General features: G+C 47.8%; 1 protein-coding gene across 50 annotated transcripts in view; it reads left to right on the top strand.

The window, feature by feature from the left end:
* MAP4K4 (mitogen-activated protein kinase kinase kinase kinase 4) overlaps window positions 1-26096 on the top strand; it is a 173308-nt gene extending 147212 nt beyond the window's left edge. For 10 of the 50 annotated variants that reach the window (XM_060309675.1, XM_060309673.1, XM_060309662.1 and 7 more), the window contains 14 exons: window positions 105-256; window positions 1166-1263; window positions 3276-3451; window positions 3837-3957; window positions 4972-5163; window positions 7218-7335; window positions 7649-7819; window positions 12089-12232; window positions 15017-15151; window positions 17673-17773; window positions 19210-19383; window positions 19923-20082; window positions 20903-21042; window positions 22646-26096. In XM_060309675.1, coding sequence (XP_060165658.1) covers window positions 105-256; window positions 1166-1263; window positions 3276-3451; window positions 3837-3957; window positions 4972-5163; window positions 7218-7335; window positions 7649-7819; window positions 12089-12232; window positions 15017-15151; window positions 17673-17773; window positions 19210-19383; window positions 19923-20082; window positions 20903-21042; window positions 22646-22729 — 1966 coding nt within the window. In that variant the 3' untranslated portion in view covers window positions 22730-26096. The remainder of the gene's footprint in view (window positions 1-104; window positions 257-1165; window positions 1264-3275; window positions 3452-3836; window positions 3958-4971; window positions 5164-7217; window positions 7336-7648; window positions 7820-12088; window positions 12233-15016; window positions 15152-17672; window positions 17774-19209; window positions 19384-19922; window positions 20083-20902; window positions 21043-22645) is intronic. The other 40 variants (XM_060309676.1, XM_060309690.1, XM_030838762.2 and 37 more) reach the window with 7 other exon arrangements.
* Window positions 26097-27380: the final 1284 nt, after the last annotated feature.

Raw genomic sequence — 27380 nt, 5'->3', positions numbered from 1 at the left:
TTTCCTCATTATCCCTGCGTTCGAATGACACGGTGCGCATGTTTATAAGTTGACCCTGCGTCTTGGGATGATGCATTAGCTGTTCTCGTCGTCTTCTCCAACAGCAGCATCGAGCCCAGGCTGCTGTGGGAGAGAGTGGAGAAGCTGGTGCCCAGGCCTGGCAGTGGCAGCTCCTCGGGGTCCAGCAACTCAGGATCCCAGCCCGGCTCCCACCCTGGGTCTCAGAGCGGCTCCGGGGAGCGCTTCAGAGTGAGATGTAGGTTGCCTACCTTTCCTTTTCCCTGTGCCTGTTCACGGTATCGGGCTCCAATCAGTACAGTTGACCCTTGAACACCCAGGGGTTAGGGATACCCCCCACCAGTTGAAAATCCTCATTTGTAGTCGACCCTCTGTACCCCCGGTTCCTCTGCATCCGTGGTTACATGCCCGTGGATCCTGTAGTACGGAATTATTTACTGTTGAAAACAATCCACACGTGAGTGGACCTTCGAACTTCCAACCCGTGTGTTCAAGGGTTGACTGTATTTTGGAAATCCTTTTCAATCCTGGAAAAGACCTGTGATTTTTCACAGCTGCATATTATGAATACAAAACAGTGTTTCAGTGTAGGTTTGCTGGTGACACTAATAACAGTCGTCATAATTTTAACAGTAAAGAGTGAGGTTTTGAGAGCTTACGCATGCTGAGTACTGTGCATGCATTGTCTCATTTAATCCTTACAGTAACCCCAGGAGATGGGTATATATTGTCTCCATTTTACGGATTCAAGTAACTGCAGATTAGTGAGTTTACGTAACTCTTCCAAGGTGATTAGCGAAATATCCAAGCTGAGATTTGAACCCACTCTTCTGAGTCTAAACTCCATCGGTATTGTCATCAGTATTGGTTATCTTAACCTACTCATAAGAATAGATTAGTGGAAATTCCCTCTACTGTGTTATTGATGTAACGTCACAAGGAGTTGTGAACACGTGTTACTGCAGTGTGACCGTCGAGGGTTCTCGGGAAGGAGTCACAAACCCCGGGGTTCAGACCAGCGCATGGAGACCTTGCTGTGAGCAAGGCTAATGAGGGGAGAGGACGGGGGCCAGGGGGGCTGGGTGGCTTCGTGGCCCACACTCAGATGTTTACGTGACTCGGCCTTTCTTGTCTCTGAACTTCACAGCGTCATCCAAATCTGAGGGCTCGCCATCTCAGCGCCTTGAAAATGCAGCAAAAAAGCCTGAAGATAAGAAGGAAGTTTTTAGACCTCTCAAGCCCGCTGTAAGAATTGCACAAAATCCATTTTACTCATTTCAAACTCGAGTGAGATCTTTCTATTAAAGCCTTCTCCTTGCGCGGCCTGCAGGCCTCCCTGTGGGGTCTCGCAGGTTTGAGGGGTTATAAGGAAAGCTGTAAACCTTGGCCCACTTGTGCCGCTGCCCCCCCCCCCCCCTTAGTCATTTAAAAAATACAAAAGAAAGAAAAGCCTTCTATCTCTTTGCTTGGCATCAACCTTTACATGCTCTTGATGAGTGGGCATCTAGAATACTGGCTTTTGGAAGAGATGTTTTTCCCCCACCTTCTTAAACTCTCCATGGTTTAAATGCTGCCCTTTGGTATGTGGGGCGGCGGCGTGGCTGTTCCTCTCCTCCTTAGTCCTCGACGCAGTAGCTGCCCGTCACTGGGCGCACTGGGGGTTTGAGCCTGCTGGGGTGGTTTTGTCTCCCGCTTGCATTGATTTCTGTGCCCCCTCCCCCCTTCTTTCCTCCCTGCTTCCTGTGCTGTGGGTTCCTCCTCACCGATGGCTTCTCTGGCTCGATGGGACCCCGCTGACCGAAGGGCGAAGTGGTAAGCGCCGTCTGAACAGCCCAGCGTCGGGGCAGCATTCTAACCTTAGCCTGCATTCGACCTGCATGCCTCTTCCTTCCTCAGCTTGCTCTCTTCTAGAATTAGAAACCCTGAATGTTTGCTGCATGTTTTTTAACACCCCAGATTTGCTGCATGCGTTCATTCTTACTATTAAATACGGCCCTTTAAAGTCACTTGAACAAAAAGCCGCAGCTGTCCTCGGGAAGTCGCGAGCAGGACTCAAGGCCAGTCCTTGCTCGCTTGTCTCAGAGGCTCAGGCTCCAAGGAAAGAAGCGTGTTCTCAACTGGTGAGAAGCAGCGACGCCAGAAGGAAAAGGAAGAGTGGCCACATAGCCTGCCTTCCAAAAACCACTACTTTTTAAGTGAAAATTTTAAGTGGAAAGATAGTACATTGAACTTCTGTATGAAAATGTAGAATAGAGATCATAGTCAAGCTCAGAAGTTATATTTGGATAGTCGATCGGGTCTCACAGTGTCTGCATGTAGAAGAGGAAAGGGAACTGAAGCCCTCGTGAACAGCAGCGCTGACCCTGGGCCGCTTCCCCCTCCAGCGTGCACGCTCGAGGCAGCGGCGGGGTAGCCTGCCCAGCTGCCTTCCCACGGCCAGACACACAGCAGCGCTTTCTCGCAGCACACGTCAGGAACTTTGTTCATGCACGTGGCAAGTTCTTGGCCCTCGGTTAAGCCAGATGTGAGCCGGACCCTGTGCTCACTTCACTCTCATTTTTCTGCGAGTTGGAAATTTTTAAAAATAAAAGTTGGAGTTAAAAACCTCACCAAATAAGTACTTGAAATCACCCCTGTTTAACTAAAATCTTGCTTTCTGCAAAATCTCCTCAAAAGAAGACTTTGTCACAGGGGCGGGCGTCTTTATAACACACTACCAAGGTCTGTCTGCACACAGCTGTTGATCCAGAGTTCTATAGCCAGAGAAGAATGCTCTCGGCTCTTGTTTTTTTACGGCTGTGAGGACTTTTTTTTTTTTTTTTGCGGTACGCGGGCCTCTCACTGCTGTGGCCTCTCCCGTTGCGGAACACAGGCTCCGGATGCACAGGCTCAGCAGCCATGGCTCACGGGCCCAGCCGCTCCGCGGCACGTGGGATCTTCCCGGACCGGGGCACGAACCCGCGTCCCCTGCATCGGCAGGCGGACTCTCTACCACTGCGCCACCAGGGAAGCCCCACCGCCTTGGACTTTTAAAAAAATCTTTTCTACCTTTTGTTTTATCTTTCTGACTTTTCTTGCTCTCGTCTTTTCTATCGAAAGCTTTGCGAGCTCCCCTCCATGATACCGATGAACAGCCTGCAAGGCAGTTTGGCAAAGCTGGCGCGGCCGTTAGATGGATAGTGAGAACGAAGTGCTTGGCCCTGCGCTGTTTCCCCGTCGCTCTCCCGCCTGACCCTCTCTTCTGTCTCCTGCACTAGGACCTGACGGCCCTGGCCAGAGAGCTCCGAGCGGCGGAAGACGTGCGGCCGCCGCACAAGGTGACAGACTACTCGTCGTCCAGCGAGGAGTCCGGGACGACGGATGAGGAGGACGACGACGTGGAGCAGGAAGGCCCCGAGGAGCCCACCTCGGGGCCGGAGGATGCCCGAGCCGCGTCAGTCCCGCCCTGCTTCAGGGGGGATGCGTGTCCCCACCGGGCCTTCTGTCCACTTGGGACCAGTTGTTGAAAACCTGTCCTCTGATCCTGTGAACAGTTAACGTTTCCCCGTCGTGCAGTCAGCAGCAGACGGCCTTTCTGTTTTCCCCCTTCTCTTCGTTGGTGTGTGTGCATGTCAGGGCCTCTCCCAGTACTCCGTGTGTTTCATTTCTTCCTCTTAATTTGAGGCTGTGAAAAAAGGGAAACGGCAGTTCATTTCCCTAGAGGAAACTTTATGCCTGTAGCCCGATCTCATCTTAGGACTCCGAGAAGGTGGAAAATCTCAACGGTATATCCTCGGCTCGTGATCATGGCCCTTCACGTCTGGATTTTGTCTCAATAGGTCATCTCTGAACTTGAGCAACGGTGAGACGGAGTCCGTGAAAACGATGATCGTCCACGACGATGTGGAGAGTGAACCAGCCATGACCCCGTCCAAGGAGGGCACCCTGATTGTCCGCCAGGTACCCGCGTCCTCTCTCCTTGTTGGAGGCTAGCTTCTCCTGTAGTCATTAACCCACTTGCTCATTCACTCACTCATGCTGTTTCTACATCATCGTCTGTTCTCACCTAACAAGAGACCCGGAGGGTAGCGTCGTGTGCTGCATGCCCCGAGGCGGCCAGCGGGGACCCCCCTGCCCCGCTCGCCTGCATGTCACGCGGCAGCCCTCATTCCAGCAGCCCGCGGGCCCCACGGTCTGCATCTGAGCACAGAGAAGCCGCAGGGGGCACGCCACGGCCTGCAGCGGGTCTGCAGCCGGGCAGCGGGGGTCTGCGCGGAGCTCTCAGCTTCGCGGCCGGGGGTCTGCGGCGGGAGCCGGCTAGGCAGGCAGGAAGGAGCTGCCCAGGGGCCGGGAGCCGGAGCAGGGGGGGCGCCTCTCTTCTGTGCTCCGGGCGTTAGGCTCCTCCCTCATTGAATATTAATGGTGTGCCACCCAGGTGTGCTCCGTTTGGATTACCAAGTTTTACAAGGGTCTGTTCATTTCTTAGCTCAGATGGAAGAAAGGGATGTGCTTCTCATTTACGTGGAGCAGGGCACCTGTGCAGCACTTTGGACTTTTCCCTGAGTGTGTTTCATGCTCTGGCATTGCATTCGTATGGAAAGCGGGAAGGGCCTGGTCCGGACAAGACCAGGATTCAAAGAGGTGACGGGTACTTTCTAGAGCTTTAGACAGATTTAAAAAGGAAAGAGAAAAGCCAGTGGTTTTGGTAACAGCAGCTCCTGTGGCAGGTAAACCAGATGAAACACCCGCTGTTTGGGTTCTGCGGTCACCAGATGCGGTGCCGTGAGTTCTGTTGGCTCAGCCTAGGCATTTGGCGAGGAAGCGTGAGCAGCTCAGGCTGATTTCCTCCAGTCGTCCCTTGATGACGTAACAGAGTTGAGAGTCACACAGCACCGCCAGCAGTCAGGTATCAGTAGGGTCTTCGGCAATGCTAGCGGCGCGCGAGCGAGACCAGTGTGCCTGTTTTCTCTGCAGAGTGCAGTTGACCAAAAGCGCGCCAGCCATCATGAGAGCAATGGCTTTGCCGGTCGCGTTCACCTCTTGCCAGATCTCTTACAGCAAAGCCATTCCTCCTCCACTTCCTCCACCTCCTCCTCCCCATCCTCCAGCCAGCCGACACCCACCATGTCCCCACAGACACCCCAGGACAAGCTCACTCCTAACGAGGTATGTCTCGCACCACAGCTGGCTGCTCTCCCAGGGTTAGACCAGCACTGCCTAGGAGCTAGTTTGCAGAGCCCTTCCCACACCCTCCCCTCCCCTCCCCGCCCGCCGCCTTCTGTCACCTCCCCTTCTCTCCCCCACCCCCCACCCCCACCCCCCCAGTAACAAGTTTCAGATCTGCATACAAACCCCTTAACCCTGGAGCGATCTCCCCCCAAACTTGCCAGTTCACTGTTTACCTTTCTCTAGATAAGTGTAGTTGCATGGCTTTCCTCATTCAGTTTATTTTTCAAAAAAAAGTCTAAAACGATTGCTGTGTTCTCAGATGCATTATGTATTTGGCATGAAATTCTGGTAGTCATTTGTGGAATCTGCCTTTTTCATTCTTTTTATCCAGTACATCAAATACAGAAACATTTGATTAAGCAGACTTGGCCTTACCAGGATAAATGTGCTGCTCTGTACAGGGACCTCCTTCCAAAAGGGCTGGATCTTTTTTGTTTGTTTGTTTCGGGGGGTGGGGGGAGAGGGTGGGTGTTGTTGGTTGGTTACTCTTATTTATTTTTGCCAACCTTGTTGAAGGATTTCTCTCCTTGAAATTTACCATCACTCAGAGTTTAAGAGGCCAAATTGCTTTTGGGGGAAACCTAGAAAATTAGGATGTTAAACAAGAAGGGCAAAGAACTGAGCGTGCTTTTAATTTCAAATTTTGAATGGGAAATCCTGTGTGCTTGTTCGAAGGCGTGGCTGTGTGCTCTCAGTCTGGGTGCCGGTTGGGTGGTTCTTGCTGTTTGGAACAGGGTTATGCCCCAAGCGCAGGGACAGTCCACCGTGGGCACCCTGTCCTTAGTTAAGCAAGTGATCGTTTTCGTGGGAGGTTTGGTTTCAATGCCTTTGTCTAGCAGTTGGAGGAGGTTGCAAGTGGCACGTAGCTTCAGCCAGTTGTGTCAATGTAAGCACTGAACTGCCGGCCTGCCCACCTGGTCCTATTTTGGTTCCCTCCCCTTGAGGAGCCAGGGGCAAGTTGACTGCCAAGGCAGGCTCGGCATCCCATTGGCCGCCGTCGGCTGGATGGGCCCCAGATCGTGGGCCTGGGCAGGAAGCCTGCCAGCAGGCAGCTGTGTCAGGTGGGAGGGGAGAGCTGAGGAGGGGGTGGGCTGCAGGACCTGTGACTTCAGCTGCCCAGGGGGGTGCAACGGTACAGGACAAAAGCACGTGGTCAGACATGGGTTTTTTCCTCCGTTTATATATCCCACCTATACTTACATCCCTTCTTATATTTACACTTGGCTCCATTTTGCTCTAATGTGTAGTATTTACAATAACTCTTAACTCACTAAACTGGCAAGTTTATTTTTCTGTTTGTTTTGTTTTTAATTGTCATTACATTTCCACTTAACAATTCGTTTCACTTCCTTTGTGCCGTTTTTTATTTTTCTTCTGTCTTAAGTTACATTATTAACCAAAACACTCCTATTCCTAAAAGAGCAAAAGGATGTGCCTTACTCTGTATTTGCACCTTTCACTAATGAGCCCCTATTTGATGTGGATTTTATGATGATGCACCTAAAATGATGGTGGCCAAACCTTCCGTAGCTTTCTGGCAAGAGGCTCACTTTAAAAGAAACGGTATAAAATTAAGATTTGCCAGTATTCCAACATAGATTCATTGGACTTTTTGGGGGGCAGGAGAGTAAATTCAAAAATTGATGAATTGAGATCAAGACATTTCAAACTTCCTTTAGGAGTTTTCATTATAATTATTTATTAAAAACCGGAGGAGCGTGAAGTATAGATTTTGCTGGTAGCTTGCGTGTTCTGTCTTAGAGGAGCGATATTTCTGAAAAGAGGGGTAGCTCTCTTTGGCTCCCGGTTAAACAGCCTGTACTGGGGGGTGTGGGGTACACATGCAGAAGCACCTCCGGAGCATTTTGGGGGAGGAAGCGGGGGGATAGGGCTTTTGTATTGGGAAGCAGTGCATTGTAGAGGTGGATTGAAGTGTTCTGTGTTTGTTCCTTTACTGTCATTGTATTAATACGACTGAATTTACATTGCAGACTCAGTCCGCTAGTAGCACACTCCAGAAACACAAATCTTCCTCCTCCTTTACACCTTTTATAGACCCCAGATTACTACAGATTTCTCCGTCTAGTGGGACAACAGTGACTTCTGTGGGTAAGTAAAGCAGCAACAAGAAAGCAGCTGACGACGGGCTCGGGCACTTTGCTCCGCTCTTTCTGGTGGCTTGGGCACGCATGCTGGTGGCTGGCAGGCGCAGACCTCGGACCAGATGCCCAGCCCGCTTGCGCTGCCTTATTTGCAATGAGCTGCAGAGTCAGTTTCCTTTTTCCATGTACATTCCTTACAGATTGCTCTTCCTAGGCAAAGAGTTGTTTGTGACATGAATATCTGCTTGAGGCGTAGCGGGGAAGGGAGCAGGCCCTGTGCCCGTGGAGACACAAAGTAATTCCAGTGTCCTGTGTTTCAGTGGGATTTTCCTGTGATGGAATGAGATCGGAGGCCATAAGGCAAGATCCTACCCGGAAGGGCTCAGTGGTCAATGTGAATCCCACCAACACTAGGCCACAGAGCGACACCCCAGAGATTCGCAAATATAAGAAGAGGTTTAACTCCGAGATTCTGTGCGCTGCCTTGTGGGGTAGGTATCTCACTGTGACTCTGACCCTTTCGCTTTTAGTCTCAAGGGTGGACCGGTCGTTTATAGGTAGTGCAGGTGTTTTTGGAGGCGTCGTTGGCAGGTGAGATGGAAGACTCCTGACGTCCGTCCCCGTACCCTGTCCCTGCAGGGATCCTGCAGGGACACACACAGGCCTGCCCTTGTTTCAGCCGTCGGGTGTTGCAAAGACTGACTCATCTCCGTTTCTTCATATAAAGAAGAAAAGGGAAAAATGAGAAAGACATTTGATTTGGCCCATATTTACAGGGAGAATGAAGAAATTTGTCGAATTTGCTTTTCTTTAAATGTTTCAGTTTATCATTTTTCCCTTGCTCTTTGTGACTTGGGCCTCACATCTGAGTGGAGCTCTTAGAAGCAGTCTGCCTGGGCCGAGAGTTTGCGGGAGGGGGCCGTGAGCCGCCTCACCGCGCAGGCTTGTGTGGACACCGTGAGAGGGGTTCTCCGAGTTTGCGGCGCGCACGGCTCTGCCGCCTCCTGGCTGTCACCCCCGTCCGCCGCCTCCCCCAGCCCCGCAGGTGTGCCTGCTCTTGCGTTGACCGTGCCTTCCAGTGCCACACCTGTTAACACTCCCGGAATCCTGCCATGGGCTGTTTGAAACAGGGAGGAGCCCTGCCACTGTATTCAGAAAAGTTTCCTGCTCCTTGGACATTGCCGTGTAAACGCATGAGGACACAACACATCCTCTCACGGGCTCTCCTGGCGTGTCCATGACGGCTCTGCCTTTCCCCTGTGACCCCATCAGCTCTTCTCACTCCCAGCCCTTCGCCTGGCCCAGGGCGATGGAAGCAGCCACAAGGGCCTCAGGGTTCCCCTGCTGAACGTCGAGATGGTCCTCCCTCCTGGTGTTCCGGAAGTGCCCGTAACTTGATAGACTGTCCTCCTCTTCCACCCTCTGGGCCTTGGTCTGTCCTGGCTTCCCTTGCCCCTTCCGTGAGCCCCTACCCCCGCTCCCCCGAGAGCTTCGGAAGAGCCATCTCTACCCATTGCAGGCACGGTTTTCTTCATATTAAAGGCCTTTTGGGGGGTGTTTATATCATCAAAATGATGACATTATGTTCAGCGTAGAAGTAATGTTAAATATGTTAGTTCTTTCCAAATTGGCGAAGTAATTTGTGCCTAGGATGTTTGCCCTTGGTAGCTGTGTCACACCTAATTTATAGTCCTCTAATGTCCTGCGAAGTGCTGGGCCCCGTTCTGTGTGCCATTATCTGATTTTTTTTTAAAAACTAAAATCCTTCTTTTTCCTAATTAACTTCTTCACTACCTCTGAGAAAAATAGGTGACTCTCTCAAGCCTGTGTCTTTTAAAATGCAGTAGAACTCTCTGTTTCATCATGTTAAGAGAGAGGGTGGTGACTTCTATATCCGAGTGTGTTTGAGTTGCCCCGTGTCTGGGTCACATCACTGGTGGATTTCCTTAAACTGCTTGGGATAGCTGTCATGAGTTACCTTTTAAGTGAAGTTAAAATTAAGTCTCTCAAAGACATAGACCCAGAAAAGTTAAAGCATGTGCTATGAGAGTTGTAGCCTGACAAGAGGAGGAGGTCCAGACGAGGCTGCAGTGCTCTTGAAATGGTGAAATTGACGCATTTGTGTTTTGCTGACCCACGTTAGGTTAGTTTTTTGTGTACCTTCCTAGAAAACGCTTGCAGGGAGCATCCTTCATCTTACTGAACTGACTTTTGTTTTGTAAATTACTGCATATTTATTTAATTTTTTAGTAAGGCAATTTCTCCTTATTTACAGCCAGAATTATTTTAACACATCTTTTGGATGTGATAGTAGTTTCCATTCTTATGATCATGAAGAATTGTGTGCACTTACTTTGCTGCTTTGACTACAGTGTAATTCATCGTAGAATTGAAAGGAGATTTTAAATCACATGTTATAGAGCTCTTAGCCATTTCTTCCATCACCCTGCACCAGATTCCTGCAGATACAATTGCAATTCCTAGCCCTGCTTACCTTTGAAGAATTAGCATTATAAAGTTTAATGATAACTAACAATTGTAAGGTTAAAAAAAGTACATTTATAAAAACAGTCGGTGCAGCAGGCCACAGTTCTTTTTCATAGGCCCATAATTTCCAAGGTTGCTATTTTCCAGTGACTGTCTGTATTCTTTTGACTGCTAGCGCTCAGTATTTTACAAAATGACACAGTTCTTGGAGAATTGGAAAATATGGTAAGTCCTAAAATAGCTACAATTTTTGTGTATATGAAGACTTTTTTCAGCTCGTTTGAATCTTTCTTGCTGTAAACTTGATGGAGGTTTGAATGGTGTTTGTTTTTGGAAACCACAAATAATAGATTTCACAATGCTCGTCGTATTTGGTGTAGTTATTACACATTTGGGTAGTTGACGTAGATTGTTTTTAGCTTCTCAATACGGAAGGTCGACCAGGAAAATGCTGAAATATCATATGAACTGGGACCTTCAGAGTGAACTCCTTGGCTGTCGGCTAAAGTTGGACAGCAGCTTAGCTTGCAGTGTACAGCGCTCCAGCGTCTTGGTAACCTCATCCACGCATGCCTGGCTCTCTGTTAGTTGCTGAAGTAGCGGTGGTGTGAGTACATGTGTAAATGCCAGGTTCCCCGCTGTCCCCCAGGACCCAAAAGGTGTTTCTGGTTTCCCCACAAGGTGTTCTTGGGTAGATGCTGTCCTCCTGGTGCTAGGGTTCCCCCACTCAATACCAAATAGGCATGGAGCTGAGGGGGGGCGGGGAGGGTGTTTTCCTGTTGCCTTCACAATTGTTCTTTTGAAGTTTTCTGGAAAAGTGTGTGTGTGTGTGTGTGTCTGAATAAATATGGATGACGTGGTTCAAGAAGTAAATGCTGTTCTCCCCTGTCCTTCCATCTGCCTGAAAATACCGACGGAGCGATTGCTTTGTTAAAGCTCACATACTGCGTTCCTTCACTCTGCGAGTTCATTATCCAGTCAGGGACCAGTGCAAACATAGAAGTGCCCAGTCCCCTAGGAGTGCAAGGTGCTCTGTGCTACCAGTTACCAAGTTAGTTTAGGCAACCGAGGTTACAGACCAAGGAAATCAGTGTAATTGGGAAAGTAAGTGAGTGACAAAGTCGGCTTGAGGGGCAGAGAGTTCTGAATGCTGGATGGGTGCTTCTGCACCCTCTCAGAGAGAGAGGGAGCCGTTTCTGAGGGCCCAGTATGGCCCGAGGAGTGTTGCAGGAAGGTTAGGGCTGTTTGCGGTACAGTCGCGAGAAAGTAGAGGGAGGGAGGGGGTCGCAGCAGCCTCACCTCAGGCCTCTACCCGTCTGCGGTCGGTGTGAGGCGGCCGGAGCCTGAAGCGGGGAGAGCAGAGGAACAGGAACGTGAGGGGGGTCTTCTCGGGCGGGGTCAGCTTGGCTAGTTTCGTGGAGCAGCCGTGCTGGCGCTGCTGCTGATAGAAACGTCAGGGCTCGAGAGGCTGGTCTCGGTAGGACTGGAAGTGGATGGACCAGCCGGCAGTTGGGGGTGGAGCCAGGAGTTTCTGGTTCTGAGGTCCTGCTCCAGCAGACAGACAGACAGCAAGGGAGACGCCCGCGCTTAGGAAGCAGAGAAGGTGCGTGGAGACCAGGGGGAGACGGCACGAGGGTGGAGCCGGGATGGGCCCGCGGCCCGGAGGCACGCCCCGCCCCCAGCCTGCGCACGTGCACTGCTGGTGAGAAACCGCGGGAGCGAGGACCGAATGCAGCTGTTCCTTTCTTAAGGATGATGGAGGGTGGTCTTTAAGAAAACCTTAAACTGAGTGATAGATGCCGGAGCAGTCACAAACCGTTAAGGACTAAGGGGGCTGTGTATGGCTCGTTCTAGAAGTTTTCCCGTGAAAAGACAGGTGAAGGAAGCAGGCGGGGATCGTGACATCAGATGAAGGTTTGTTCGGGTGTCTGATGTGACGGATGAGATGGAGAGTCTGTGGTACCCAGGACGGTGGGCTGGGACGTCCTGGGGCAACTGAGGAAGAACCGGAAACTGGAGGGTGGTGAAGGTAATCAGGGGGGTGAGGCGGGCTCGTGGTCCCCCCCCCCCCCATAGATCCTTTTTTACATGTAAGTGAGTATTTCATCCTCTCTCTTCTGTGGTGATTTGTTGCAGTTTGGGTACTTCAAGCTCTCTTGTTTGTGGGTGGCTTAAGAAAACCACTCTTCCAGATAAGCTTTGCTGTCCGCTCCATACGAGGTTGTTTGTCAAGCACAGTGTAAAATTGTGGGCTCTCTGTGTCCTTGAAATAGGAGTGAACTTGTTGGTGGGTACAGAGAGTGGCCTGATGCTGCTGGACAGAAGTGGCCAAGGGAAGGTGTATCCTCTGATCAACAGAAGACGATTTCAACAGATGGACGTCCTGGAAGGCTTGAATGTCTTGGTGACAATCTCTGGTAAGCGTGTGTTCGGGGAAGGCAGGCCCCCAGCACTGTTTAAAAACGTGGCACGCGCTGGCACAGAACTCGAGTGAGCTCCTTTTCTGAAGTAATAGCTAAATGACCTAGAACTGTAGCATGATTTTGCAGTAACGTGGTAGGAAAATGTATTCAGAGGGGGCCCACGTGTACACATTTGCCTGGGGCTCTGCTGAGAGGTCCCGGGGAGCACAGGAACCTGCACTTCCTACTTCACACTGCCCGCCACCCTGCCGCCGCCCTCTGCGGCCTGTCCCGTTCAGAGTGTGCGTTTATGTCCACTCCCTTCCACAGGGCTCTCTCACGCACAAGGAACCGTTCTTTGCCATTGATGGTAAAAGTACCGTGGGTTTTTTTTAATGTCAGTCAACACTTACTATAAGTGTCTTTTTAGAAAGAGCATTTTTCTTAGTATAAATTATATGTGTTCATTGTAGAAAGTAAGAAACTACTGCAGAAAAGCAAATGGGAGAAATAAATAGTAAAATTATCCGAAGATAACATCTGTTAACTTCAGTTTTTAATTTCCAGTCTTTTAAGCATACACGCACTCAGAATACACACTTGGGGGGGAAAATCTCCATAAAAATAGTTATGCGACATTTCAAACACTGAGAGAATAATACGACACTCATGTACTGACAAGGTAGTTTTTAACAGATGTTAGAATACACTGCTCTGCATACCTTTGGCGTCTACTTGCCCTTGGTAGCCACTGCCCTGAAGTTTAAGTGTATTCCGTCCTTTCTTGTTTGTGCAAACCTTGTGGGCTACCCTCTCCTGTCCCTGAATGTTCCTTCATGGTACCCATTCTGCACGGCTACAGGATGTTTCTTTGCATAGACGTACGATAGTTTGTTTACTATTTTCTGTTGTTAGTCTTTCCATTTATTCCTTTTTTTCCCTCTCATGTAAACATTTTTCACAAGTATCTTTGCAGCTCACTTAACCATCAGGCATATGAATCCATGTTGCCTAGATCATAATCTCCTAATAATTTGTGGGTTTGCTGGGGTCAAAGAGTATGTAGGAGTGTAAGACCTGTCCTCTGATAACAGCAGTGATTTTGATTTAATTACCTGCTCACTCAAACTTGTTACATTTATTTATACGTAACAAATTTCTGGCACTTATTTTAGTTTTCAAATGGGCTTTTGGTTTAAGATGTTCATTGAAATGCAGAAATTTCACCATCCGTCTCTTACTTAAATGAGAAAACAGCCGTTTAAAACTTGAGCTTTAAAAAGTGATGGAAGATAAGTTTTAGAATCGTAGGAAGGAAAAATAAATCCGCTAAAAAATGGCTTAAACTTCATTTTGTGATCCAGTGAGCAAGAGGATTCATGGGGATCAGTAATCAACTGATACCATTTTTTTGGCCTACTTTTCTGTATTCTTTTCTTTCCTCTTTGTAGCTTTCAGTGGTTTTCAAAATCATAAAAGTAATTAATACATGTCAGTTGTAGGCAACTTCGAAAACAGAAAAAAACTTAGGAAGAATAAAATAAAATGTAACCCCCATCTCAGAGATACCTCTTGTTAACATTTTATTGTATTTCCCCCTCCTCGTTTCTGTAAATATATCTCATAGTGTGGGAATAAAACACTGTACATAAAACGATGTCATCTTTGTTTCACTTAATACATTGAGTATTTTCCCACTTTCAAAAATCCTTCAAAACTTAATAAGGTTGTGTTGAAGTATAAGACATGACACAGAAAGTGCACAGACGTATAAATGGTGTACAGCTCCGTGAAGAGTCACAGTTAGAACCCATGCACGTAGCCCCCCACCCTGGGCACGAGGGGAGCCATCCCAGCCCCCCGGTGGCTCCCCTGCACTGCCCCTCCTCCCCAGAGGGAAGCCCTGTCCTGACTTTGAACACCTTAGAACACGCTAGATACTCTTTTGTGTCTGGCTCTTTTCCTAGAGCAGTTTTACGTTTACACAGAAATTGAACAGAAAGTGTAGACGGTCCCCATATTGGCCCTCTCCAGTTTCCCCTATTCTCTCGCATTAATGTGGTACATTTGTTAGAGCGGATGAACCAATATTAATACTTTAGCTAACAGGTTAGCTGAAGTCCACGGTTTGCGTTAGCGTTCTCTGTGTGTGTGTGTGCTCTGGGTTCGACCCACGCATAATTTTACCCACCGTTGCAGCTTCATACAGACTAGTTCCACTGCCCTAAAAACCCTCTGGTTCTCCACCTACTCCTCCCTCCCTCAAAGCCCCTGGCAACCGCTGGTCTTTTTTTACTGTCTCGATATTGCCTTTTCCAGAATGTCATAGGTGGTGGGCTTACGCAGCCTGTATCCTTTTCAGACTGTTGAGAGCAAGTACCTTTTCATGAATCTATGCGGTAACATCTTTTGTCTGTCCTAGGCGCTTGCTCAATATTTCTGCTAGGTTATCTCTCTTCTAATTGATTTATAGGAGTTCTTCACGTGTTCTGGGTGTGAGTCTTCTGTTAGCTCAGTAAGTTGTGCCCATCTCCAGTTTATGGCTGGGTTCAAGTCCCCAAGTTGGGTGATCTGTGAAACCCTTTGGTGCTCTCAAATGGGAAATAATAGTTACACTAGAGGGTTTTGAGAATCAGATGACATAATAGCTTGAATTGAGTTGCTAGTGAAACTGATACAAAAAGGTTTCCTAGGGGATGATATTTATTGTTTATTGCAGTTTCTTTCGGTTACTATTGTTGTTAATGAGGATATCTACTTTTGAATATGCATGTAAAGTACTTATATTTGTTTTGCTAGGCAAAAAGGATAAGTTACGTGTCTACTATTTGTCCTGGTTAAGAAATAAAATACTTCACAACGATCCGGAAGTTGAGAAGAAGCAGGGTTGGACGACCGTGGGAGATTTGGAAGGATGCGTCCACTATAAAGTCGGTAAGTCCCACGGCGGGCGTAAGGGTTTTGTTTTGCCAAGGTTTAATTAATGTTCCATTTAAAATCCATGTGTTTTTGAAGCCTTCAGTAATGAACTTGTCTCTGAGACTTGTAACTCATTTCTGTATCAGGGCGTTTCTGAGGCACCTTCTAATCCTGAGACCTGCAGGCCTTCAGTTAATCTTAACTCCGCTGTCCCTGCCGTCCGTCGTGAGCCTCTTCTCACCCTTTCCTTGGACAATCCACACTCTGTAAGATGTGGCTCACATCTTGCAGAGAAGAAGGGAGCGTTGCCAGAGGAGAGACGTTTGGACTCCTCCTTTGCGCTGTAGGCTTGTCCTCACTTGGAGGACTCTGGGTCCTTGGCAGTCACTGACTGAACGTTTGAGAGTTTGCCCAAGTAGCTGTGGCCTGTTGGTTTGAATTAAATGCGCTGTGCAGAGCTACTCCGCTCATCACTAAGAAGTGAGTCTTGCTGGCCAGTCAGTGTTTCATGGCAACCGTTTTGTTCTTTTCTCCTCAACATGCCTGCCGTGCTTCTCATGAAATAAGATCTCACAAGAACAAAACCAAAATAAGTTTTTTCGTGTTGGGGAAGAAAATCAAAATATAGGTACTAGTGTTGGAAATAAAGGGGAAATAATGGAGCTTAGCCCAGTTACAGTTTTATGGGCAAGATGATGTGTTCTAATTGAATTTGAAATGGGAGGTTGAGAAGGTTAGCAAATGGTATAAGTCTTAAGTATACAGAGACTGTATACTTAAGACTGAGTAACGTAAGGGGTGTATTGAATGTTGATTTCTGCTTGTGTGTTTTCTTTTCCTCTGTGTTTATGAAACTGCATACTGTAGTCAGTGCCTCTGCTCCCAGGGATATTACATCCTTGGCGTTGTCGTCTTGTTTATGTAACCTGTCCACGGCCCTCAGCTCATTGGTTACTAATGAGTGCGGCTGCCACCCCGATAGTGGACTGATTCTGAGTGATCCTGCAGGGCTCTATCACCTCGGTGTAGATTTCGGGATTAGAATTTTCTGTGTTGTGTTTTTGTGTACTGTTTTTTGTTTGTTTGATTGTTTTTGCGGTACGTGGGCCTCTCACTGTCGTGGCCTCTCCCGTTGCGGAGCACAGGCTCCGGACGCGCAGGCTTAGCGGCCATAGCTCACGGGCCCAGCCGCTCCGCGGCACGTGGGATCTTCCCGGACCGGGGCACGAACCCGCGTCCCCTGCATCGGCAGGCGGACTCTCAACCACTGCGCCACCAGGGAAGCCCCTGTGTACTGTTTTTATTTGTTGATAAGTAACTGAAATCGTCTAAGGCTAAATGTAATGAAATGGCTCTGAATAGATGACCCTACAGGAGAGTGAGAGGCAGATGTGTTAACCTGAGCCGGGCTCAGAAGGCAGGGTGGGGGGGTGGGTATTTAAATTTATATGTAAACTAATTATCATGAAATAAACGTTACAGTTTCTTTCTTCAGTGACATGAGTACATTCCAGGTGCTCAATAGCACCATGTAACTAGTGGCTGTCATATCAGCAGGGTGGACATAAACCCTTTCCATCACAGAAAATTCTATCCCATCAGCACTGCTTTCAGTGCCTCTTATAATCCTTTGTATCTTAATAGTCATGTGATTCACTTGAATAGTGACAATACATGAAATAACAAGGAGAGTTATCAAGTCTCATGTTCAAAGGCGGAGTGCTGCGGTTTAGAGAGCCCATGAAAACACCGGTAGTCTGCACCAGCCAGTAAGTCAGGTGTGGCCAGGGCCCCTCCGGGTATCTGCTCTAAGCGGAGTTGCTGGCTGTGAAGAGGACTGAAACAGCTGCGTAAACGAGGCCTATGTATATTTATATATATATATATATATACACACATATATATATATAAAGTTAAAGAGAGATTTTCTTTACTTTTAGTACACAACTTTAGCTAAACTCCTAGCAATTACTACTGTCTCTATAGCTCAGGAAGTGGTTTGAAATGATACTTGATCTTGTACACAGAAATAGATAGAATTCAAACTCAGTTGATGAGTATTTTGTCGTAGCCTTCTGTGTTCCTCCATCTGTAACCCCCCCACAGGAGTCAGGAAAGGCCACGTGGAAGATTTGACCTCTTGCTGGGATTCGGGACCCTCTTGTCTGATAAATCACATCATTATCCTTTTGAACTAGTACTGAGCCCTCAGGGTGGTAGGGTGGAAAGGCTGACATTGTCCTTGATTATTAAGTACTTACAGCCTAAGAAGGTTAGGGACATCAGCGAAAGTGCTCATCGATGGCAACCAGGGTATGGAGTTGAGTCCAACGCAACACGGAGGAGGATGGGAACAGCCTGAATTGTACATTAAAGAATCGGAAAAGTGAACCACGAGGCTTGACCTCTCAGCATTTTTCTCTTGTTGGTTTGGTGGCTCAGTAGAAGGCATATTTAGAGAGTTTGCAGAGGACAGCTGAAAGAATTTGGAGTCCACGTTGATACTGACCTGTGCTCCTCTTATTTGTTGTTGCAGTAAAATATGAAAGAATCAAGTTTCTGGTCATTGCTTTGAAGAGTTCTGTGGAAGTGTATGCGTGGGCACCCAAGCCATATCACAAATTCATGGCCTTTAAGGTAACAACATCAAGTGCACTTAAAAGTAGCATCAGCCGTGCACGCTGTGGCCGAGAGCCAGGGAATACGTCTGACAACCCCGAATGGTCACAACTGATCGTTTAAAAGCATGTGCTGATATTGGTATAACTTTATCACGCGAGAGGCCATTTCTAATGGAACAAGCCGAACTGTCGGCTTTCTAAGTCCTCCGAATGTGAGAGAGGAGCGGAATGTTGGGCAGACACGTGGATTGAAAGGACAGACTGACACCACCTCCATTTAAAAAGCAGACCTTGACTTTGCACCTAAAGTCATGGGCGTGTATAAAGATGTAGATGTTTATGTTTTTGACAGGTATCCAGCAATAGGCAGCTTTAAGGTATATCTATTCAGTAGAGGACTAATTAAAAATGAAGTTGCAGAAACTCTTGATGACACAAGGAATGCATTATTACACATTAAATAGAACAAGTATTAAAATATGTATAGTATACCATTTTTGTTCAAAGAAAGATACTATAGAAAAATATTAGCAGTTATTTTTGTGGATATTTTTAATATTTCTTTTTTATACTTCTAGAGTTTGCACTAGATACAAATTTATGAAATTCTTAATTGAAAATGATATTACTGTAACATTAGATATTATGAATCACTTAATAACATCGTTTCTGATATTAGACAAAAAACCTTAAGCATTGTCCCCCGGGGCTGTTTTAGGGCAGGGGAAAAAGTTAAGAATTTTGTATCCAAAAAGATTCTATTTACTTATGTTTTTAAATAGTTTTGACATATTTTATTAAGGGTCGGCTTCCATTATTTGGAAGATGGACATACTTAGATTGCTTGTTCCTTGATTCCCCAGAAAAGCAGTATAAATGGGGTTATCATATTTGCTTTAAAAAATAAATAAAGCCACATATTATTGACTAAAAGCTGTTGATTGTGTAGTTACAATTCTCTTCTGAGATCTGGTCTTAATTACCTTCATGTACCAGGTACCAGGAACTGTACTAGTTGCTTTTATAAATAAATACCTTATTCACATCTGCCTTATGAGCTATACGTGTTGACGTTAATGAAAAACTGAGGCCACCCAGGCTGTTACGGCACATGGTAGCCTCTCGTTAACTTTATCACTCTAGCTGGAAAACTAAAGTGGAGGTTTGAGTAGCTCAGCAGAGACTGTGATGATCACACTGATAAAATTCTCCTTACGTGTATCGTGTGGCAGCTCTCTCTCCACTGTCTGCGTTGGAGCAGCTGGTGCTGACTGACAGATAAGAGCAAAATAACTTCAAGACTTACTGTACAGAGTAGTTTTGCTTACGGTTTTTGCCAGGGTGGTTCAGTAATTGAGTAACGGCGTGCCTGGGTCTAGCTTCTCCAGTTTGAACCATCAGAAATAAGCTCTGCTTCGTCTCACGGCTGCTGTCTCTGTTGCTTCTTTGTAGTCGTTTGGAGATTTGGTGCATAAGCCATTACTGGTGGATCTCACTGTTGAGGAAGGCCAGAGGTTGAAAGTGATCTATGGATCCTGTGCTGGATTCCATGCTGTTGACGTGGATTCAGGATCAGTCTATGACATTTATCTACCAACACACGTAAGAAAGAACCCACACTCTATGGTTGGTTGACAGGCTTCATTTTACTTTGACTTTTTTCTTTACTCTGCTTAGGGAACTAACACAAGCAGGGATCCCTTGCTTTCCCTGTGCTGTGGGGGTGAGTATTTAAATGGCGCCCCTGTTCAGTAGCGCTCTGCTCTGAGCCAAGTGGAGACCCCCTCTCCTGGCTCTGAAGCGCTCCTGAAGACCTCCTCGCCCTGCTTTCACTAACACGGGAGGGTTGGGCAGCTGCTGTCAGGTCAGAAGCTCCGTGGGTCGGGACTGGTTAGAGGAACATAATTGATTAAGTGGAGCCCCCAATCCAAATGTGTTCCAGGGGCTCCGAAAACGTGAACTAGTAGATTATAGGACCTATCAAAGGTGGACTTTCAGATATATATATATATATATCACATGGGTTTTGCACAGTGTTATCCAGTGTTGTGTTTATCACCAGGAATCTGAACCAGCGCATTCCCCAAGACATTCTTATTGAGCCCTTTTGCAGGGATAGAAGGCGCCACAAACATGCGTGCCTGTGCTTTGTTCCTCTTCTCTAGATCCAGTGCAGCATCAAACCCCACGCAATCATCATCCTCCCCAACACGGATGGAATGGAGCTTCTGGTGTGCTATGAAGACGAAGGGGTCTATGTGAACACCTATGGAAGGATTACCAAGGATGTGGTTCTGCAGTGGGGAGAGATGCCAACGTCTGTAGGTGCGCGTCCCTGACGGGAAGAGGCCCTTCCTAAAGAGGCGTGTAGTTTGTGTACTGATTTTACGTGTTCTTCAGACCCTCTGGCCACTTAACAGAGTGGCTGGCAGTAGATGGTGGAAAGTTAGACTGTAGACCATGACACACGTAATAGTCTTATGTTAGGACAAAATCCAAGTAATTATTTTTTAAAACTCTGTCGTTCACAGTCCTTCATTTAATCTTTAAGACAGCCAGGGGAAGTAGGGCAGGTGTAGTTGTTGACTGATGTGTGGGAAGTGAGGGGAGACAGAAGGGTAAGTGATCACTCTTGCCATTCCGTGGCCCAGCCGCAGTCGACACTCAGCCTCCTGACCGTCCCTGTGCGTTCAGCAGCGAAGGCTGACCTCTGGAACCCTCATGGCGCCAAGTTTATATCCCCAAACTGTTTTGGTTTAATTGCAGTTACGTCACTGGTTCTGTCCGCTTGGCTTTCCTTCTCGCTGCCTCCCTGGTAACTAGTGTGATGAAAATACGAGCTAAGCTATGGGGTGGGGGTGGGGGGGCGGGTGATGCTCCGGCGTGAACTGCCTCAACTGTTGATTCAAAATACGGCCTCCCGGGATGGACCACGAGGGTGCACATGCAGAGTTCCTTGCAAACAAAACCCCCAAATATTAGCTGTTTAGAGCGGTGGGGGGTGTGTGTGTGTGTGTGAGAGAGAGTGTGTGTGTGTGTGTGTGTGTGTGTGTGTGTGTGTGTGAGAGAGAGAGAGAGAGACCTGAGCAGTTTCTTTCCACGGCTGTCTTACCTTTAACAATATGTGTTTTCTCCTCTCAAAAAGCGTATATTCGATCCAATCAGACGATGGGCTGGGGAGAAAAGGCCATAGAGATCCGGTCTGTGGAGACGGGCCACTTGGATGGTGTGTTTATGCACAAAAGGGCTCAAAGACTGAAATTCTTATGTGAACGCAACGACAAGGTAACGGCTTCCTTAGAGATTCTTTTTAGTTTGCTACTATCTTTTAGCAATGGTTTATTTTCCACGAAGTTTGGTGAAGCCTTTCCTTGGGATTTTGATGGATTCTGAAATAAATTTATCAAGGAACTTTTCAGCAGTGACTTTTTAGGTCTGTTTATGGAGGTCATGATATATTTTATTTTGTTTTTGTTGAGGGGGTGGAGATGTTTATCGCTGCAGAAATCATCCTATGTTGGGTTTTTGTTTTTTGTCTTTCGGGGTTCTTATTCCCATCAGGTGGCCTGCCTAGGCTACGTTTGGTTTAGGGATAGAGGAGGTTAAAGCTACCAGTTTAGATGGATGGAATTCTTTTGTGTTTAGAAGGAACCCTCGTGAAAATTTAAGTAACAGGGTAAAACTTCCTCTCCCCTGATACGTACCAGAAATACACCACTTGTTGGTCTACCTTTTGAGTAGTGAAATAAGTTCATCGTTTGTGTGGCATAAATGCCTAAGAGGTGAGATCATTTTATGCAGAAGTAGGCGTACTTCCTGCAGGTGAGACCCCGGGGCATCAAAGCCCCAGTTAAAACCTTTGCTTTTTGAAACTGGCTGCATCCTTGTCTTCTCTGGGATTGACTCCCTCCCTCCCCAAATCAGCCTTGGAGTGGAACAGACGCTGGCCAAGGGTGTTGACCCCTCGGGCCTTTTCTAAGCCCAAATTTCTCTGTCTTCTGTCACTTGGATAAAAATATGTCTGACCACCTGGGGCCGCCCACTGCAGCCTTAGAAACATTTCCCCCTTTTGCTTCACGTTAAAACATATTAAACCTCCTAGCAAGCAGACCTCAGCTTGACCTCTCAGACGAAGAGAGCTGTCACTTCTCCTTGTCAGCTGGGCCTCCTGCCCGGCCACGTGCTCTCCTACTCAAGAGCTGCATCACCATCAGCCCACTTCCTCCTGCCGTCCTCTAGCCCATTTGCTGGTGCACTTGGCCTTTGTTTTCCTACGTAATACCTCCTAGATCTTTTACCTTGAAAATCCATACAACCTCAGACCTAAGCCAGATTCTGCCAGCTTTTTGGCTCACACTTTCCTGAGTGTGTTCAGTAGAGCCATACCCATGATATTCCTTGAACTTCAGGCATTTAAATATTTTTATCATTCATGATGTCACATCCATCGGGGTTTATTAATAAAAGGCACAAAACTAAATTATATTACTTTGACTATAGAGTCATATGAAGTAACTAATACATCTCAGCTTCATTTTCTAAAAGAGAGAAACGAGGTAGCGGAGGAGCCTCCCCTCTGCGCACTGAGTTTGCCAAAATCCCATTCATCTTTCAGAAGGTATTAGCCGTGGAGGTGAACACAGACGATCCCGTTTCGGGAACGCCGCCTTTGTTCCTCTGCGTTCTCACAGTAGGGCACGACGTATGAGGAGTCATCCGTTGGCTAAGGAGCCTTCCTGGTCAAGATGAAAACTGGCTCCTTCACAGACGAATGGACGTCACCCCAGATTTCCTTTGGGAGGGGCCCCTGGGGTTGTGGGACCAGGGTCCTGCTGACCCCTCTCCTCCCCTCTCCTCTCCTCTCCTCCCCTCTCCTCCCCTCCTACAGGTGTTCTTTGCCTCGGTTCGGTCCGGGGGCAGCAGCCAGGTGTACTTCATGACGCTGGGCAGGACCTCTCTTCTGAGCTGGTAGGAGTGGCGGGCGGGGATGCCGGCCCCGGAGTCATCGAGATGAGAACCTGGAATTCCTGGCAACTGGAGCTCGGAGCCGCCCAGGCCGCGTGGGCGGGGGTCTCCTCTCCTCTCCCGCCCGCTCTTACCAGTTCATCCCCACTCTCTTCTTGTCCTGTTCGAAATAAATCAAGGCTGCAACGCAGCTGGTGCTGTTGAGACTCTACCATCAGGTGCTATCGGTGTTGGAATCAAGCATCAGGCAGAACGCAAACGCCTTCCCTCCAGCTCCAGAATTCCTCGTCTGTGACTCTGTCCCGGGGTGTCTGCAGGTGGAGAACAGACACGCCGGCGGGTGGTTAGAAGTGGGCACAGCGGGTGTAAAGTGTGCTCGGACGAGCAGGTCACTGAAGCCAAGAGCAGATTTAATATAGTAACATTAACAATGTATTTAATTGACATTTCTTTTTTGTAATGTGACCATATGTGGACAAAGAAGAAGGTGCAGGTTTAAGAGGTTAATATTTATAAAATGTGAAAGACACAGTTACTAGGATAACTTTTTTGTGGGTGGGGCTTGGGAGGTGGGGTGGGTGGGTTAGGGACCCATTTGGCATTTGGTTTCTTGGGAATTCTTCTTTTTTGGCCAAGAACTCAGTCATTTTCTGTGTACCAGGTTTTGCCTAAATCATGTGCAGATAATTCTTCAAAAAAAGAAAAAAAAAAAAGAAAAGGTGTGCATTTGTACCCTGGCCAGAACCTTGTTGTGTGACAGTATTAGCACTGCCTCAGTCAAAGGTTTAATTTTTGTTTAAACCTAGAAGTGCAACAGCAGTTTCACCACGGTCTGCACTTGCGGAGGGAAAAAAAATTTTTTTCAGCCACGTGTTTATTTTTTCGCCTACCTCATTGTTTTTAATGCATTAAGAGGTGGTTTAGTTTATATGTTTTTGGAGGAAAACATTAATGTTTAATTTAATCTTAATACCAAAACTATCCAATTGAAGTTTGACTGTTACTTCGTCACAGGTCTCAGTAGGCACAAGAGAAATTGTCCCTGAAGATGGGAAACAGCCACGAGGCTTGTCTCGCTGGGCGCGTCTGCTTTCTCAGTTGAGAGAGCAGATCGCGCTGTTTCCACCAGATTCACCCGTGGTGGTGGACGGGCGGCCATCACCCAGAGCACCAGGGGCCTCAGTGTTCTCAAATCGGGGTTTGCAGACAGGTGGTCGTATGGGGACAGCCCCACAAACTGTTAACAGTGTTGCAGGAACCTTTCCTTGGGGCCAGGGGTATTTCCCTTTTTCTAAAAAATGCAGTGCACTAAAACTATTTTAAGAATGTAGTTAATACTGCTCATTCGTAAGATAGCATCTTCCTGTGTTTTGGGTGTGATATCAAAGCCCTGGCTTCTCTCGCTCTCTCCCTTGCTCTCCCGTTCTCTCTCTGCTTTTTAAACCGGTTTTACTTTATGAATATGTCCGTGGCATTTGTAATAAATGTCTTGGGTAATAATTGGTTTCATGGCTTCCGGTCACTCGGTTCCTCTGAGGATTTAATTGCCTGGTAAAGGAGCAGCGCTCCGCACCGTGGCTCTGCCGTCCACCTTTCCTGTTGTTGAGTTCTGATGGGAGTGTTGCATCCACCAAACAAAAGCTCGGTGTTTCATAGGCTCACTCCTCCTCCGTGGCGAATTTTCTTTTGTGACGTGTAAGTGGAGGTTTTCCTCCAACAGTCACCTGCACCTGTTTGCTGAGGCTTGGCCCGGCATTCGCATCCCATTTGGCATCCTTTTTGACTCGTCATCCTCTTCCTCCTGGGTCAGCATTTTTGCGAGAGGCTCTCCTGTGAATTTCAAACCCTAGTGAAAAGTACATACACTCGCAAACGCAGAAACAACAGCTGGTCGCGCACACGCGCCACCACAGGACCCACTGAGAAAACCCGCCTCCGTACTGGAAGGATAAGGCCGGGGAAACAGGTTGTCCGTGTGTGAGACTTTGGTGTGGTGCTGATGTCTAAGGCAGAAAGAGATAGTTGTTTTCTACTAATTCATACTGAACATAGAGAAGATTGGGGAGTTAATCCCACCCTCGGAAGGGACTTCTGAGACAGGCCAGACTCGGTCACCACGGGGCCTCAGTCCCAGCCACCTCACTGCTGGCGTTTCCCTCCTCGGCTTGGCTTTTGACCCAAGACGAAATGTGCCTCAGTGAACACGTGCACCAGGAGGAGAAAGGACCACGTGGCGGGGTCAGTTGTAGCCCCCTCCCATGACTTTAGCGAAAGGTAAAAGTTGGGCAGGTGTCTTTGAAAAAAATACTGAACTTCTGATACCGACATGGAAGATACAAAAAGGGATGAGGCCTCGTGGTCTGCATCATCCAGACTTGAAGCTCAGTGTCTGTAAGTCAAGGGCTGTGACACAGGCCATGCAAATGGTGTTCCCTTGGAATTGCCGAGTACTGAGAACTTGAAAAAACTACATTTCCCTCAGGGGCGATGGGCTCCGAGCTCAGGTCAGGGTGGGCCTGTCCTAGTTGGGCAGCACCTGGTGGTGTTGGAGTTGAGCGTGATTGAACCCATCGCCGGGCTCAGCTGACCGAGGTCAGCTGGCCACTGGTCCCCTGGGTGGGTGCCTGCGGTGTGCTTTCCTCGGCCGTGGTACCCCTCCCTCCGTGGCCTCCCCGCCTTGTCGATCAGACTGTGTTGCCACAGCCTCAAGCAGGCGCCCGGTTAGGTTTCTCCATGAAAGATGGCGAGCTGTCGCGATGTCTTTCTTCTAGAGAAAGGGATGATCTTTCTCCTTTAACAGGGTAGTGACTTCACAGAAGTGCAAAGATGGCAAAATCAACAGAAGAAGATAGTATTATGCTGATACCGTTAAATGTGGAACGCGGAAAACTATGACAACTCTTCCAAACAAAATACCAGTATGGCTCTAGGTTTAGTCAGAGCCTTAATAAGTGATACCCTTCTGTGTTTAAAGCAGAGTCTCTCTGTATCGAGCGCAGTGTTTTTACTTTTTCTCACGCCCATGTTGTGTTGAAGAAAATGTTTACAAAAAAATGGTTTTGTTACACTAATGTGCATCACGTATTTATGGTTTACCTTTAAGTGATCTTTTGTGGGTTATTTAGGCTTTCGTCTTCGTTGTAGTCCACTTACGGTGATTCATAATCCCCAGTTTTGCCAGTTATAAATTTGCTAAACAGTAATGCAAGTGACAAGCTGCATTGTTTACTAATCAGAGCTGCAAAGCAGACTGGTGGCAAGTACACACACAGCCTTCTTTTTTCAGTGCTAACTCGTCTTCTGTGTACTATGAAAATTACTGTTGTCCCTCTTCTCCCCTCTTTTGTCCTTAAATAAAGTAAAAATGACACCTATTTCACGTGGCATGAGTTTCAAATATATTCCCTTCCTTCAGAATGTTTCCTTCCTCGAAGGATCCTCCTTCCCCCGTGCCACCCCTGGCCTGAGCGGGCGACTGCTAGATCCTGCCATCTCCCTAACAGGGATGACCCAGGGGCTCACCCGGCACAGGTTACGAAAGCTGCAAACACTTGTTCAAAGATCTTAGAATGAAATTGATGGGTGAGCTCTTGATCGCCGTGTTCCTGAAGCCAAAAACGGAGTAAGGCTCATTTTACATGCATGCTGTCTGTTCTGTAGCTAACAGGACGATGAAAGGGACGCTGTCTCAAATTGGCACATAAATGTGACCTTAGGCCTAATCACTGGAGCTCCTTCAGTGCAAGGTCATCAGCCCCACCCGCGGGTGTGCCCCGTCAACCCCCCATAGCCTGGCAGGAACATGCCTCATTGGATAGATGCCAGGTCACGCCATGGGTGTCCGCACCCTGCCCGAGCCCCCTCCTGGGTTGCATGCGTTAGTCAGCTAGCTCCTCTGTGCTTCCTCCTGGAAACGCGTTCATTCTCTAAGGTGAAGATAAACTCGTAAATACCTAGGCCCCCCCAAGGAGCAAGTTAGTTCCCTTCCTACTTGATGTTGCAGCTGGTGTGGGTGACGGGGAATGAACGTGTGGTAGCCCCATCATTCATGGCCCCCGTTCCAGCTGCGCTTCCTCGGTGGAGGTGGAGGCCACCAGGGTCAAGTCAGCCCCTGTAAGGGGTGCTAGCCCGCTGATCTGGTGTCACGTTCAAGGGTGCGGTGACGTTGCTGCTTTACCTGCCATCTAGGACTTAAACAATGCCCGTGCTTCGTTTTAGGAGAAGTAGGTGCTGTGTTTTGTGAAGGAAAATGGCTAAGGAATTAAGTTGGGCACAATAGTTACTACATTTTCTTATGGGAGAAGTAACGTGTGTTCAGACAGGAGAGTCTCACACCCGGTCTGCCTCGCCCTTCACTATGAGATGATCGTGTCGTATCTGCATTTCCGAATCTTGCTGGAACTCTTGCAGCTTTGCCTCTGCCTCTCCTAACTTCCCTGTGCTCATACTTCACCTCATCTATCCTCTCTGATACGCTGATGACAACACGGTGCTCTCTGGTTCAATCTGTTTCTATGTGAATACAGAGCCTGCATATGAGCTCTGATTGGTTCTTACTGCTCTGCTCCTCAGAGAATTTCCTGGTGGTTTGCTTCAGTAGCTTGAAATAAAAACCCTGATGTTAATCTAAGGATGAAACCAGCCCCCTGTGCAGCGTG

This window comes from Globicephala melas, chromosome 12, assembly GCF_963455315.2.
Source record: "Globicephala melas chromosome 12, mGloMel1.2, whole genome shotgun sequence".
NCBI lineage: Eukaryota > Metazoa > Chordata > Mammalia > Artiodactyla > Delphinidae > Globicephala > Globicephala melas.
This window is presented reverse-complemented; position numbering and strand designations above follow the sequence as displayed.